The 12,745-nt window shown below is 37.9% G+C and overlaps 1 protein-coding gene across 3 annotated transcripts in view; it reads left to right on the forward strand.

Annotated features, from left to right (window-relative positions):
- The window catches only part of kalrna (kalirin RhoGEF kinase a), an 88,619-nt gene that overhangs the window by 70,457 nt on the left and 5,417 nt on the right, over window positions 1–12,745 (forward strand). The window contains exons 43-53 of one of the 3 annotated variants that reach the window (XR_003596278.1): window positions 4,852–5,017; window positions 7,106–7,168; window positions 8,408–8,435; window positions 9,543–9,705; window positions 9,828–9,949; window positions 10,042–10,173; window positions 10,264–10,425; window positions 11,352–11,430; window positions 11,521–11,572; window positions 12,259–12,407; window positions 12,580–12,713. Coding sequence is in view for 2 of the 3 variants with exons in the window: in XM_028023686.1 (XP_027879487.1) it covers window positions 4,852–5,017; window positions 7,106–7,168; window positions 8,408–8,435; window positions 9,543–9,705; window positions 9,828–9,949; window positions 10,042–10,173; window positions 10,264–10,425; window positions 11,352–11,430; window positions 11,521–11,572; window positions 12,259–12,407; window positions 12,575–12,713 (1,255 nt within the window). In the remaining variant the exon portion in view is untranslated. Of the gene's footprint in view, window positions 1–4,851; window positions 5,018–7,105; window positions 7,169–8,407; window positions 8,436–9,542; window positions 9,706–9,827; window positions 9,950–10,041; window positions 10,174–10,263; window positions 10,426–11,351; window positions 11,431–11,501; window positions 11,573–12,258; window positions 12,408–12,574; window positions 12,714–12,745 lie in introns of those variants that run through there. The other 2 variants (XM_028023686.1, XM_028023687.1) reach the window with 2 other exon arrangements.

Consider the following 12,745-nt stretch of genomic DNA (forward strand, 5'->3'; position numbering starts at 1 on the left):
ATGAACTGAGCCGCAGCCATCTCGGCATTATTTCCGGATATAAGTGTGAAGTGTGATCATCTGTACCGTTTACTTCTTTTTGTGATAGTGTTCTTTTTGATTCAGTTTGTCTTTGAGTTGTTACTAACCTTCACGGTTTGACACTCCACTTAAGAAGCAACCCTTAGACTGAAGCATGAAAACGTCTGATGGCACCATGGATTGTATTTATTTCACCAAAAAGATTTGAATTCTTCGAGACCAAAAGAAATTGCAGTGCATCTTTTTTTTTTTTTTACGTTTTTTCCGCTGTCTGTGCTTCATTTCACATTTTAAAATCTTGAGATTTAGTTTGATACAGTTTAGTTAATGAAACAAAGTTATTTCAAGCCACATTACAAATGGACTCAATTCATGTCTGGTTGTAAGGAATCCAATTTGGTTCAAATTTGATTAGTTGGGTTTAGGTCAAATTACAGAATGGCCAATCACATTGTTCTGATCACATTGAGTCAGTGACTTTTAAACCTCATCCTTCCTTCTGAGCAAACATGTGATGACAGTGGAGAGGGACAACTCCCTTTAACCGGAAGAGACCTCCAGCAGAGCCAGGCTCTGTATGAACAACAATATGCCACTGAGAAGTCAAACAAAGCTACGTCTCCCCAGAACACTCAACATCTGCATCAGGTGTTTTTGACTGAAAGGTAACAAAGATGGCAGGTTTCTAAACAGATGCAGCATTCAGGAAGTGTCTTGTGTATTTGTCCAAGTTTCTGATGGAACAAAACTAAGGGCTTGTACAACCTTTGCTTGGGAAGGTAGTTTTAAATCCATTACAAAAATTTTAAGTATCCACATCAAGACATATAAAGATTAAATTCTTGTCAAACCTTAGAAATTCTGTTTGTTAAACTGTTGATTGACTCACCTGACTGACTTTGTATTGCAGCTATTTCCAGATTAGCTTTTGCATCTATTTGGAAAATTAACCCCACATCTTTAATATTTTAGCATATCGACATAGATTAAAAGTTGCTGTGTGACGTACAAGTGAATTAAAAGTCTTTTCATTAAACTGTCAATCATAATTTTAAATTGGTTTTCCAATCAGAAGTCAAATTTCATATTGACTTTCAGTCTATATCTGAAATATAATGCATGGTTTCATCCCCAGACTCCATTGCCATTTCAGTTAATGACACAAACCAATGAAGATGTTCACCATCCAATCTGATTACGCTTGGACTAGTTTGTAAAAACTGTGGTCAGAAAACGCTCTTGGTGTGCAAGTCACAATATAGCCCTCTATTTTTTCATTAATTTTTTACTTTTCTTAAAATAAAGTAGAACAAAAGTAGCCAATGGAGTAACCTCTGGAAAAGCAAGAGTTTTGGTCTGGAGCATGGAATTAGGTTTGAGAAAATCATTGCTCCTTTACAGATTTTTTTCAGTTTTTCCTCTTTTATTGTACCTTTTAACATCACAGAGATAATGTGAGCAAATAGAAAAGGACATTTTGAACTTATCCTTTGAGGGACTGTTTTCACTCAGCCACATTTTTGTGTTTAGGAACATGGATATCCTGAATACCAGGGCTCCTCAAATTCAGGCCTCTAGTCCCGGTGTCCTGCAACCTTTAGGTGTGTCAATAGTCCAACATACCTGAGACAAACGGCTGAAAGACCTGCTCACTATGCAGCCAAGTTCTTCAGAGTCCTGCTGATTGTTTGACTCAGGGGCTATGACTGAGCTCCAGTCATAGCCCCCTCTGACTGGATTTGAGGATCCTGCTGTAGAACGTCATGCCACAGTTCATTTCTGTCTAACATTAAATCAGACTGAACTTTTGCTGTTTTAGATCAGTCAGGATTACCAATTTTTGTTTGCTAGATGCTAGAATATTTTTACCTAAATTCAGAACTTTTATTATTGTGGGAGAGTCCAGATGATGACAGTCTGAAATGTATTTTCAACATAAAAGTTAGATTTTAGCTCATCTGTGGTTCATTTTTATTCAGCGCTTCAGACGTAGATTTTGTTACTGACATGGCCTGAAAAGTCAAAGAGAAAGAATTTCCTCCAACAGCAATATTAAAAGCCAGATTACAGTTTGTAACTGCATGTAGCAACAGAGACAGTCTGCAGACATGTCCTTCTCATCTGATTAAATAAAATTAAAGTGTTTGACTATTGTTACATCTGGAGGAAAACATGGAAGCTTGCAAGCCTGTTCCTGCAAGCACCAGGGGCAGCATGTCAGGATGCTGCCACCACTGGTGCTGCTGGAGTGGCAGCATCTTTTTGTAAGGATGCACTTCACAAAATGGATGACATCTTGAGGGAAGAAAATGTTTTAATATGAAACAGTCTCAAGACACCAGCCAGGAAGTCAAAGATCTGGTGAAAATTGGTCTTCCAAATGGGCAATGACCCTAAGCATGCTTCCAAATTATTTCCAAAGTGGAAATAACAGAAAAGTAAAAAGAAATCTTTTGGAGTGGCCGTCGCAAAACCAAGATCAGCTGAGCTAAAATGATGTTTGTGAACACGGCGACCTTTAAACCTGACCAAGTTCCACCAGCTCTGGAATAAAACAAAATTCCTGCTAACTCTTGTCTGCAGGTTGTGGAAGGCCCACATCCTTCTAATGTCCTGGTGCGTAAAATTCTCGGTTTTAACATAGCATCATACTGACATGTTGTGGGAAAGAATTCTGTTTACACACTGGATAAAATGCTAGCAAGGTCCACAAAGGTAGATGTTGAAAGAGAGTAGGCAACTTACTGTTACCTAGGATAGGTATATCTAATCTTTCAGATTTTTCCTGTGGCAGACCCCAATGCTGCTTGGACACCAGGAGATGTGAAAAAGGCACTGTGTCCTTTGTAAATACTGTCTCTGCTCTTGGCATGTCAAGCAGATATTGGTTCATCCAGCAGCAAACTGTGGGTCAGTGATCCAGATCCTCTGACCTAGATCAAGAGTATCATACCAAAAGATTGAGAGGAAAACTGTAGAGCTTTGAGAGGGCCAGAATTTTATCATCATAGTAAATCTTCTGATTGTTAAGGAACAGGAACAACACAGGAAACGCCACCTAAATATTCAGAACCAAACCAGCATCCAGCCACAAAAATGGGTAAAACAGATAAACCAGCTTCTGATATGAAAACCAGTTCGGTTAGGCTTCCTAGGTTCAGATTCAACATTGCACATCAACTTACCAGAAATGGTTTGAGTTGTAAAAGCATATTGATGATTTTGACATAAAAAGTGACATTAGGTCCAAGACACAGGAGCAAGGAGCAAATGTGGAAGGATGGCCACATTACAACAGTTTTATGGAAGATTACACTCATGGTGTGTAATCTTATCAGTTGATAAATAAGAAGTTTTCATGACAGGTTCTCTCTTTACAATTATATGCTCACAGATTATATTCTTATAAACTGTAGCATCACAAAGCCCACCCGCTTTGAGAAATGCTCTGATTGGCTGGTTTTACTGTCAATTCTGCTGAAGAATTTGCTTTGAAAGGCTTACTATAAAATCCCAGAGGGTAAACCAGTCACTGAGTTGATGCAGTCCTTCATCTGCCTAGCAACCGCCCAGATGGAATTCTGATAGGATGAAATCTGGCTGTGTTCAAAGTATAATGGATATTCCTGTGGATATGCCAACATTAAACAAGAACTTGGTTAATTTATAGATGATAATGAAATAATGGAAATAATTCAGATAAAAAAAATCAATGGATGCTATAATAAAAATTTAATTCACCTTTTGTTTTTATTTGACACACATGGATGGTCTTGAGGGCCTTGATGGTTTTCCACCAACAATAGAAGCTTAATTCTATTGAAACAGCAAATGAATGATTTTAAAATGGTTGCTTAAATACTGCAAGAGGTAAGTTACATGAAGATTCTTTTAATGGACAAAGACTCAGAGTTTCTTTAGGTAACTGGTCCAACATGATTTCCTAAATATTGATTGAAACTTAGAAGCAAAACCAACCATGTCCTCATGTCTAGTTAATATGGCAAAGTTTCCCCAGGACCTGCTGGTACTGAAGCTGTTTACTGAAGGAAAGAGGTGTTACTCTAATGACTCCCTCAGTTTCCATGTCTGTGCAGTGGCAGCGCCACGGCCACATGTGGTTGTAGTAACAACCATTTCAGGATGTCAATGTTTGATCCAGGTGTGTTAAACCAGGGAGATAACTAAAACATGCAGGATGCCGGTCCTCGAGGACCGACTTTGGGCACCACTGTCATAAAGTGTCATTCGGTACATCAAGACACTTTTAATACAAAGTTGACATTATTACTATTATATTATTACTTTAAAAATTATGTAGCTTTATGTTATTAAAGCTAAAGTTTAATCAGTAATACTTTTATAACAAATTTATGTCAGATCATAATTTCTTGGTTAATGTCAAGTTGTCATAACAAAGACATTTTGAATATCAACTTCGTATTAAAAGTGTCATGATTTACTGAATGACACTTTATGACAACAGTCATAAATATTCATGAAGACTTACTCATGTTCATGACAGGTGTTATGTCATGTTTATGACGGTGTCATGACAGTCTTATTCACAACCTGTCAAATAAAGTGTTGCCAAATCTTCTGTAAAGTCAGGAAACCCTGAAACAACTAATTCTAAAAACAATTATTCATCTCCACACAGGGAAATGAATCCAGAGCAACAGATAGCTTTAAATGCCTCTGAATTTCACCTGTTCGCCTCCATTATTCTGAACTGACAGCTGTTGCTACATCCACACAATGGCTGAGCTGGACACTGCTAAGTCACTATGTGATTGGCTGCTTGATGTTTGTCCTTCATGCACTGCACAGGAAGTCTTTGTCATGGAACACGCTGCGCGCTAGGAAACGTGCTGAATCCAGGGACAGCTCCTTTCTGGGGTTCAGGAGTCAGGACAACAGCCTCCTCCGTAAACCCAAAGATGGCGTAGTCTCCCCCCTCCCGCTAGCCCTGCCAAGCCCCAGCCACAAGGCTAAAGTGAGTATGGCCTGTCGGTGGTTCCAGTGGCTGATGTGGTGTGTATCTGCTGTAACTCCTTCATTTCTTCCCTACATTCAGACATTTTATGAAACTGATCTTAAATCTGTGATGACGTCCCAAACACGGAGCTGATTGCAGCAGGAGCCAGTAGGCCTGTGCTGTGCATCACATTACAAGTGATGCAGAGCAGCACATCACCTTTATTGTACATTCAGGTGCATTCTTAAGTGTCAATAGCTGTGTTCCCATAAGCCATAAAATTGCACAAATTGAAATTATGGAAATAAAATTGCTTAATGGAAACACGGCAATTAAAAATAAAGTTTTTGGATAAAGGAAATTGCACTTCGATGGTTTTTCAGCTGTAAAGCAATAAAGAAGATGACAGGAAGCAGTAGGAGGATGATGGGATTTGGACAATATGCAGCTGTTGACTCCATCAGAGCTCTTACAGCCGGGGTGCTCAAGTCCTGTCCTTGAGAGCTACCGTCCTGGAATTTTTAGATGCATTCTTACCCCAACAGACCGGGATCAGCTCTGAACAGGCCTACTGTTCAAAGCCATTTGTTTGCTTCAGGTGTGTTGGAGCAGGGAAGCATCTGAAAGTTGCAGGACGGTAGCTCTGGAGGACTGGACTTCAGCATGCCTGTCTAACACCATCACACAGTTCATAACAAGTTGTGTTATTGAAATATGTTGAATTGAAAGTTTTTAAGTTGTAAAATTGCTGACTGAAATTTTCCCAAAATTGCAGCTCATGCCGCCCCCCCACAAGGTGCCGCCCTGGGCCCACGTCGCCCATATCAGAAAGCACCACTGTTCACGTGTGATTTTAAATTAATTTCTTATTTAAGAGAAACACCACAATTGCAAATGTGTGCTTTTTCAACATTAGCAAAATATCGACAAAGATTTGTGCACATTTATAATGGAAATACAACAAATGTTACAAAATGAAAGAAATTGAACAACTACTGCAGTTGAATTTCCAGTTCAGGAGTTTGGACCATCTTATCCAAGATAGATGACTGTAATTTGTTTAAGATGTGTCTTTAAAAGCTACAATAAAAACCTGTTTAGTTTGGGATTCTCATGATTTGTATTTTGTTAAATCCATCACTCACAGATCTCAGTTTGTCACATTTTCTGTTCCAACCTTATTATTCAATCAAACTTTGCTAAACATCTGATTGCTTGAATGTTCCAATCATGTTCCTCCAAGAATAAACTTTTAAGTTTTCTGAAATAGATTTAGTGTCCAGGAAGATGAAGAGACATATTTGTACTGAACAATCTTCTAAATCTTTACAGGTGAGCTGGAAGTTTAATAGTTAAATTTTTTTCATCCATGTTAGTGAAGTTAAAAACTATCTCAGATCATGTTTATGAAGAGGGTTGAACAAATTTGTAAAGTCATATGCAACTACGTTCAAATCTAAGCCCACTTACACAGCAGAGAATCAGCACTTAAAAATAGTCCCTGAAATGATCACGTTGTTGGATAATTATTGTTAATATTTTCAGATCAATCATTGGTGATCAGGTTGAAAAATACAGAAATGTTTTTGTATGACACACAGTACCACCAGTCTTGCACACTTAAGGGCAGAATTAGAATCCACAGTTAACCTCTTGTGTTTTTGGACTGTGAGAGAAAACCTACAACTGCCACTGTGTCCTTGGGCAAGACACTTCACTTGTGTTGCTTGCTGGTGTTGGTCAGAAGGGCTGATGGTGCAAAATGGCAGCCGTGCTTCTGTCAAAAATAAAGTATATTTTAGATGTAAGAATAAACGACAGCAACATCAGAAATGATTTAAAATCAATATAGAAACATTACACGTGAGTGCCCTTCATATATATAAAGGCTTTTAAATGTAATTTTTTTACATCTTAATATTTGTTGATTTTCTATAAATCTTCTGCATATTTTGTTTTAACCCGCTGAGCCAAATTACGTTTTCTCAGCCTCTTTATCTTCTCCAATGAAAGCATTAATTTGCTCAGCCTTTTCTCTTCTGCTCACACAATCCTCTCCCTCCTTTTCCCCTGTTGTTCTTGTCCTGTTTCTCTGCTGTCCACCAGGACCTGCACACCTCTGATGAGTCAGAAAGTGAGGAAGACCTTGACCCAAAGACGGGCATGGAGGTATTCGTTGCCTAACTATCATAAAATTAGATGCAGTGCTGTTAAAATCCCTTCCCCCAACCTTGTAGATTTCTTCTGTTTCTGTTATGTTTAAATGTTTCAGAACATCCAACTGATGATCCTCAGTTTATTTTCAGATAAAAAATAATCTGAGGAAATACAACAGAAATGTTCAAATTTAGCGATAGGTTTATTTTGTCATAACCTGCAAAGAATCAGCCAGAGACAGAGATTAGGTTTATTTTCTTTTCTTTTCTTTTCTGCAGAATAGGAGAATTGAGAACAGACGCGACGAATCGCTGTCAAACACTGTCTGAAATCAATTCTGCTAGATCTTTCTTTGCATTTCTCTTTATTGTATAGAAAAAGGAGGTTGGGCTTCTTCACACAGAGAATTGACCAACCGTCTTTACATTCTGGAAACTCCTATGGACATGCCCTTACAAGGGCATGTGACTGACCACAACTAATCAGTTACATATGGAACTAATAACACATGAATGTTTAACGTTTTTAGCTTCCAAGCAACCATCCTAAACAAAGTTAATAATATACTACAAAAGAAAGAGAAGTTAAGTACATATAAAAAGAAGAATAATATGAGAGTAATAATATAAAAAGAATAATATGAAAAGAATAATATGAAAACATAACTTGTAAAATAAACTCATGAGTAAATGAACAGGAGGATAATTTTTCTAACATTTAGACTTTATCTATTAAGAGCAAAAAGTTATCTAAGCCAGTCTGATCCTAGGAAAAAATCTGATTATTTTTCTGTTCCTTGTTAAATCATGAGTTAGCTGTGATTAACCACATTGTTTGGGAAGAATGTCATTAGCCACACCCAGGGCTGATCATTGCCAGACCTGTAGAATCAACACATAGGTTACATTGGTAATTAACCTCCATCAGTCTGTAATGGGTCACAAAACCATTTGTAAGGCTAACTGGAATCAGAGCACCAACTGTGGTGAACTTCCCAAGAATGACCAGGTTTCCAAAATTACTACAAGAACTAATCAACAACCCAACTCATCCATTAACTATAACCTGGTTTCCAACTTTTCATCACTTTCCTTTAGTCTTTGTCACTTACGGTTTACTGTTTGCTTGTTCTTTTATGTTTCCATTGTGTAAAGTACTTTGAATTGCCTTGTTGCTGAAATGTGCTACACAAATAAACTTGCTTAATGTTTGCAACCTAACTGGTATCTTTTTGTTGTTGTTGCTTTCCAGCTTCTTAACCCAAACTTCATCCAAGAAGGTGAGACCCAAATGAATTGGTGGTGTTAATCTGAGAGCTGTAAGACATGTCTTAAGGGAAAATGTCATCTTTACCTTTTATTGTCACGTCATAAAGCATACCCTCAACCCTCACACACTTTATTTCTTTTTATAACTCCAATTTTGATAAAATAAAAAAATACCAAGAACAATAATAAAAGTGTTAAAGAAAACCTCCAACTGGAATCATATGAACACCACCCTATGGTTAAAAGTTGAATTTGGTAAGTCTTTCATAGAGCTCATTAATAGTCAAAGTCTAAACAGCTGTCATAAGTTATCACATATAACAGGAGTAGCCAAAACAGATACAATGGCTGTAAAAAGTATTCACTCCATTGGATGTTTGAACCTTTTATTGCTTTCACAAAGCAATCATGATAAAAAAAATAGTCTTTTTGGCCAAACAATTTTTTAAAAAACTCTTTAATATCAAAGGAAACTGATTTCTACAACAACAACAAAAAAAGCCGATAAAGCAAAAATATTTAACTTGAAATAAGTAATTGTATAAATATTTACCCCTCTAAAGAGGCTGGCCTAATTCAACAGAGGTTCAGCTGGTTGGTGCTGGTAGTCTCACCAGAGGTGGTCTCTGCCTCTTTGGCACCCTGGGTAACCAACCCCAACCAGCTTCATCCCTGTGAAGCATGGTGGAGGCCGAATCATGCTGTCATGTTTCTTAGCAGAATTCTGGAAGGTTTGTAAAAGTGGAAGGTAACCCCTCCCCCAAAAAACTAGTAAAACAGACCTGGGTAAAAATGATTGTATCTGTAACTTAATATGTTTTTGTGCAACTGTAATCAAACAATTTCTGTAAATATTACACATTCAAGAGAAATAAACCAAATGTAGCACAAGGTTACAATAAAAAAAAAAAAAAGAACACAAAATAGCACCACTGGTGTAGACACAAACAGACTGAGGAAGATGAATACAGTCATTATGTATTTAGAAACACGCTACTGTAAATAGTTGACTACAGCATAGAAGCTAAACCTTCTATGGAATGAGGCCACTCTATGCCTCAGCGTGACCTTTGGGTGTCCTGAAGAGGAAACGGCTGTGATGTGTTTGGTGTCTGCAGTGGCCCCGGAATTCCTGGTACCGCTGTCAGATGTGGTGTGTGCATTTGGGGAGACAGTCGTCCTCTGCTGTAAAGTCTGTGGACGACCCAAACCCACGGTAACCGTGAAGGGCCCTGACCAGAACCCCGTCACCAGTAACAACCGCTTCACCATTGATATCAGGTAAAACAGACCACAGGTGAAAACAAAAAGCCTTTCTTTTTTTGCTTCATTCCTCAGCATTTTTTTTTTTTTTGCTACCTCCATGGTCATTTTTTGTCTCCTTCTGTTTCTCTCCTTTCTAGGGACACTGGTGACATCCTGATGAAGATCTGCAACTTAATGCCTCAGGATACAGGGATCTACACCTGTGTTGCTGTTAATGATCATGGCTCTGCTTCTTCCTCTGCATCTATTAAAGTTCAAGGTGCCTCTCTTGTTTTTCACCACTAGTAACCCCCTGCTATATACTTCTGCTGCAGCTCCAATGCTTTTCTGTTTCATCATTTTAAACTGAAGGTATCCCAGCAGCCCCGGGGAGGCCTCTGGCTCAGGAGTCGAGCAGCACCACGGTGCTGGTCCACTGGCCACCTCCAGCTTCATCTGCTCACTGTGCCATCACCAGTTATGCTGTAGAGTACAGACAGGAAGGTCTGCGGATACTGTTGAGTCAAAAGATTCTCTTTGACGTTCCAAAAAGACTAAGCACTTCTTCTTCATTCCCCTTCCTCCCACCCACAGACTCATTCCTGTGGCAGCAGGCGGCCAGCTGCAGGGAGGAGTGTGTCCAGATCGATAATCTTATTCCTGGAGGTCACTATCAATTCAGAGTTCGAGCCTCCAACCGCTGGGGGGTTGGCCCTCCATCACAACCCTCAAATATGGTCACACTGGGCAGCTGCAGTAAGAAGCACCAACTCATACACTCCATGTTTTTTTTAACTGATTTTGAACTGTATTGTTGCTGAACTGTGCTATACAAACAAACTTGATTGATTGACTTATTCATTCATTCATTGGCATGCACCATAAATCCATTCAAGATAAAGTGATGTGAAAGTTTTCAATGAACTTTAATCATGTTAAGTCTTAGAAAGTGTAACTCATTTAACAACTCTGCAGATTTTAACTTGATCTAGCAGTAGCTGTTTCCATCGACCATATATTTGCACAAATTGGAGTTATGAAAACAAATTTGCTTAATAGAGGCACAACAATTAAAAAAATACAAAAACATTTTTTCCTAATGTTTTTGTCCTTGGTGGTGGATTTTCAGCTGTACAGTATTAAAATTTATCTTAACACTTTTTTTTTTGCATCACACTAGTCATGTGATCTGCAACCAGATGTTACTACAGGCAAAACAGCAAAGAAAACAACAGGAAGTGGAAGGAGGATGATGTTTCTTAATTACTAATTGGGTGGACAGGTTTATTAACATCTGATTTTAATTGCCTTTCTTTTTTCATGAAAGCAAAATTAAGTTTTTCCTATATTAACAGAATACCAAGAAACTTTTGCACATCTGGAATGGAAACACAACTAGAAATGCAGCCCAAAATATCAGAAACATAATAGACCCTTTAGGATTAGTTTCAGACAACCTACTGAAAAAATACTGAATAAAAATAAATAAATAAATTCATTAAGTTATTATTATTATTGTTATTATTTTTTTTAAAATAAAATTTCAAAACAAAAAGGCAATCCTTTAACCAGTCCACCCAGATGGGTTCAATCGTATTTCCAAGTTTTCCACACATGACATGAAAATGTCTAGAATAAAATATGTTTCTGTTCAGACCCTCTTGTGTGTCTGCCTCTCTCAGCCTCTGGGTGTGATGGAACAGGGGTTCAGTGGAAAGAAAATTTTGAGTCAGTCTTCACTGAGATCAGCGAGATTGGAAGGTAAAGCATCATGCCTCTTGTCGAATCGCCAGATAACATTCACTGGGAACCATTCTGAGTTTTAATGGCAGGTCTCTACTTTTTCACCAGGGGGCGCTTTTCAGTCGTGAGAAAATGTTTGAACAAATCAACAAAGAAAGAGGTGAGGATTTCTTTTATTTCATACTGCCTAGGTTCTTCCTATGGGTACAGTTGTTTTGCTCAAAGAATAACAATGATCTGATGTTTTATATTTTTGTGATAAGGAATATTTATCTCATTCAAATAATCCTGTCTTTGACAACTGTAACTCTGTGCTCAGACATGTAGCAACAACTAGGAAAACTGGAGGCTGTCATGTTTACAGGAGAACAAAAAAGGATCATACCCCACCTGACATGATGTTTGAACATAGATGTGTGTGTCTTGTGTGCATTAACTTTGGGGTTGCATCTGGGGTGTGGCAGATACAATCTAGTTTTTATTATTTATTATTTTATTTATTTTTAAGTCTTAATAGTTTTATAAAATGTAGTATTTCATATTATTTGTTATAATTTTAGATTTGATCACAAATACCTTGAACTTTGTGAATTTACTATTTGTTTTATTTTGTTTTTTTATTTGTTTGAGTTTTTCTATATATTTTGCTTCCTCTCATTGTCTACATCATTGCCTTTCCTCCGTTCATCTTCATCTAAAATTTGATACAAGGTGCTGTAAGAGAAGGTTGAAAAAATGACATGAGTATGTAATAGTTGGATATTTAACAAACGACTTGCTGTGAGGTTTTGCCTGGACTTTCACAGTGAGCGTCTTTTCACTGAGAAACGTCTTTTTTCTGTCCAGGTTGCTGTTAAGTTTGTGAATAAGAAGATGCAGAAGAAAGAGCAGGTATCTCATGAAGCAGACATTCTCCGTCATGTCCAGAATCACCACTTGGTGGCGCTGCTGGACACTTATGAGTCTCCTACCTCTCTGATGTTCATCCTGGAGCTGTGAGTTTTGTGGCACTGTTCAGACAACACTAAAGCTGTTTTAAAAGTCACAGCTTTAGTATTCTGCTAAACACTGGTTGTTTAGCAGAAGTATTTAGTGGTTTTATGTTCATGTTTGGGCATCTTAGCTAAAATGGCATTTTTTTGTCTTATATTACATGTATAAGGCTAGAAGATGGACGTTTGCTTGAGTATCTTGTTGCCCACGATGAGCTGATGGAAGAGAAAGTAGCATTTTTTATCAGAGAAACTTTGGAGGCTCTCCAGCACCTTCATACCTGCAGAGTGGCACATCTGGATCTCAAGGTGTGATAACTTATAGTCTAGGGTAAACAATA

The sequence above is a fragment of the Xiphophorus couchianus genome, chromosome 7, assembly GCF_001444195.1.
Source record: "Xiphophorus couchianus chromosome 7, X_couchianus-1.0, whole genome shotgun sequence".
Taxonomy (NCBI): Eukaryota; Metazoa; Chordata; class Actinopteri; order Cyprinodontiformes; family Poeciliidae; genus Xiphophorus; species Xiphophorus couchianus.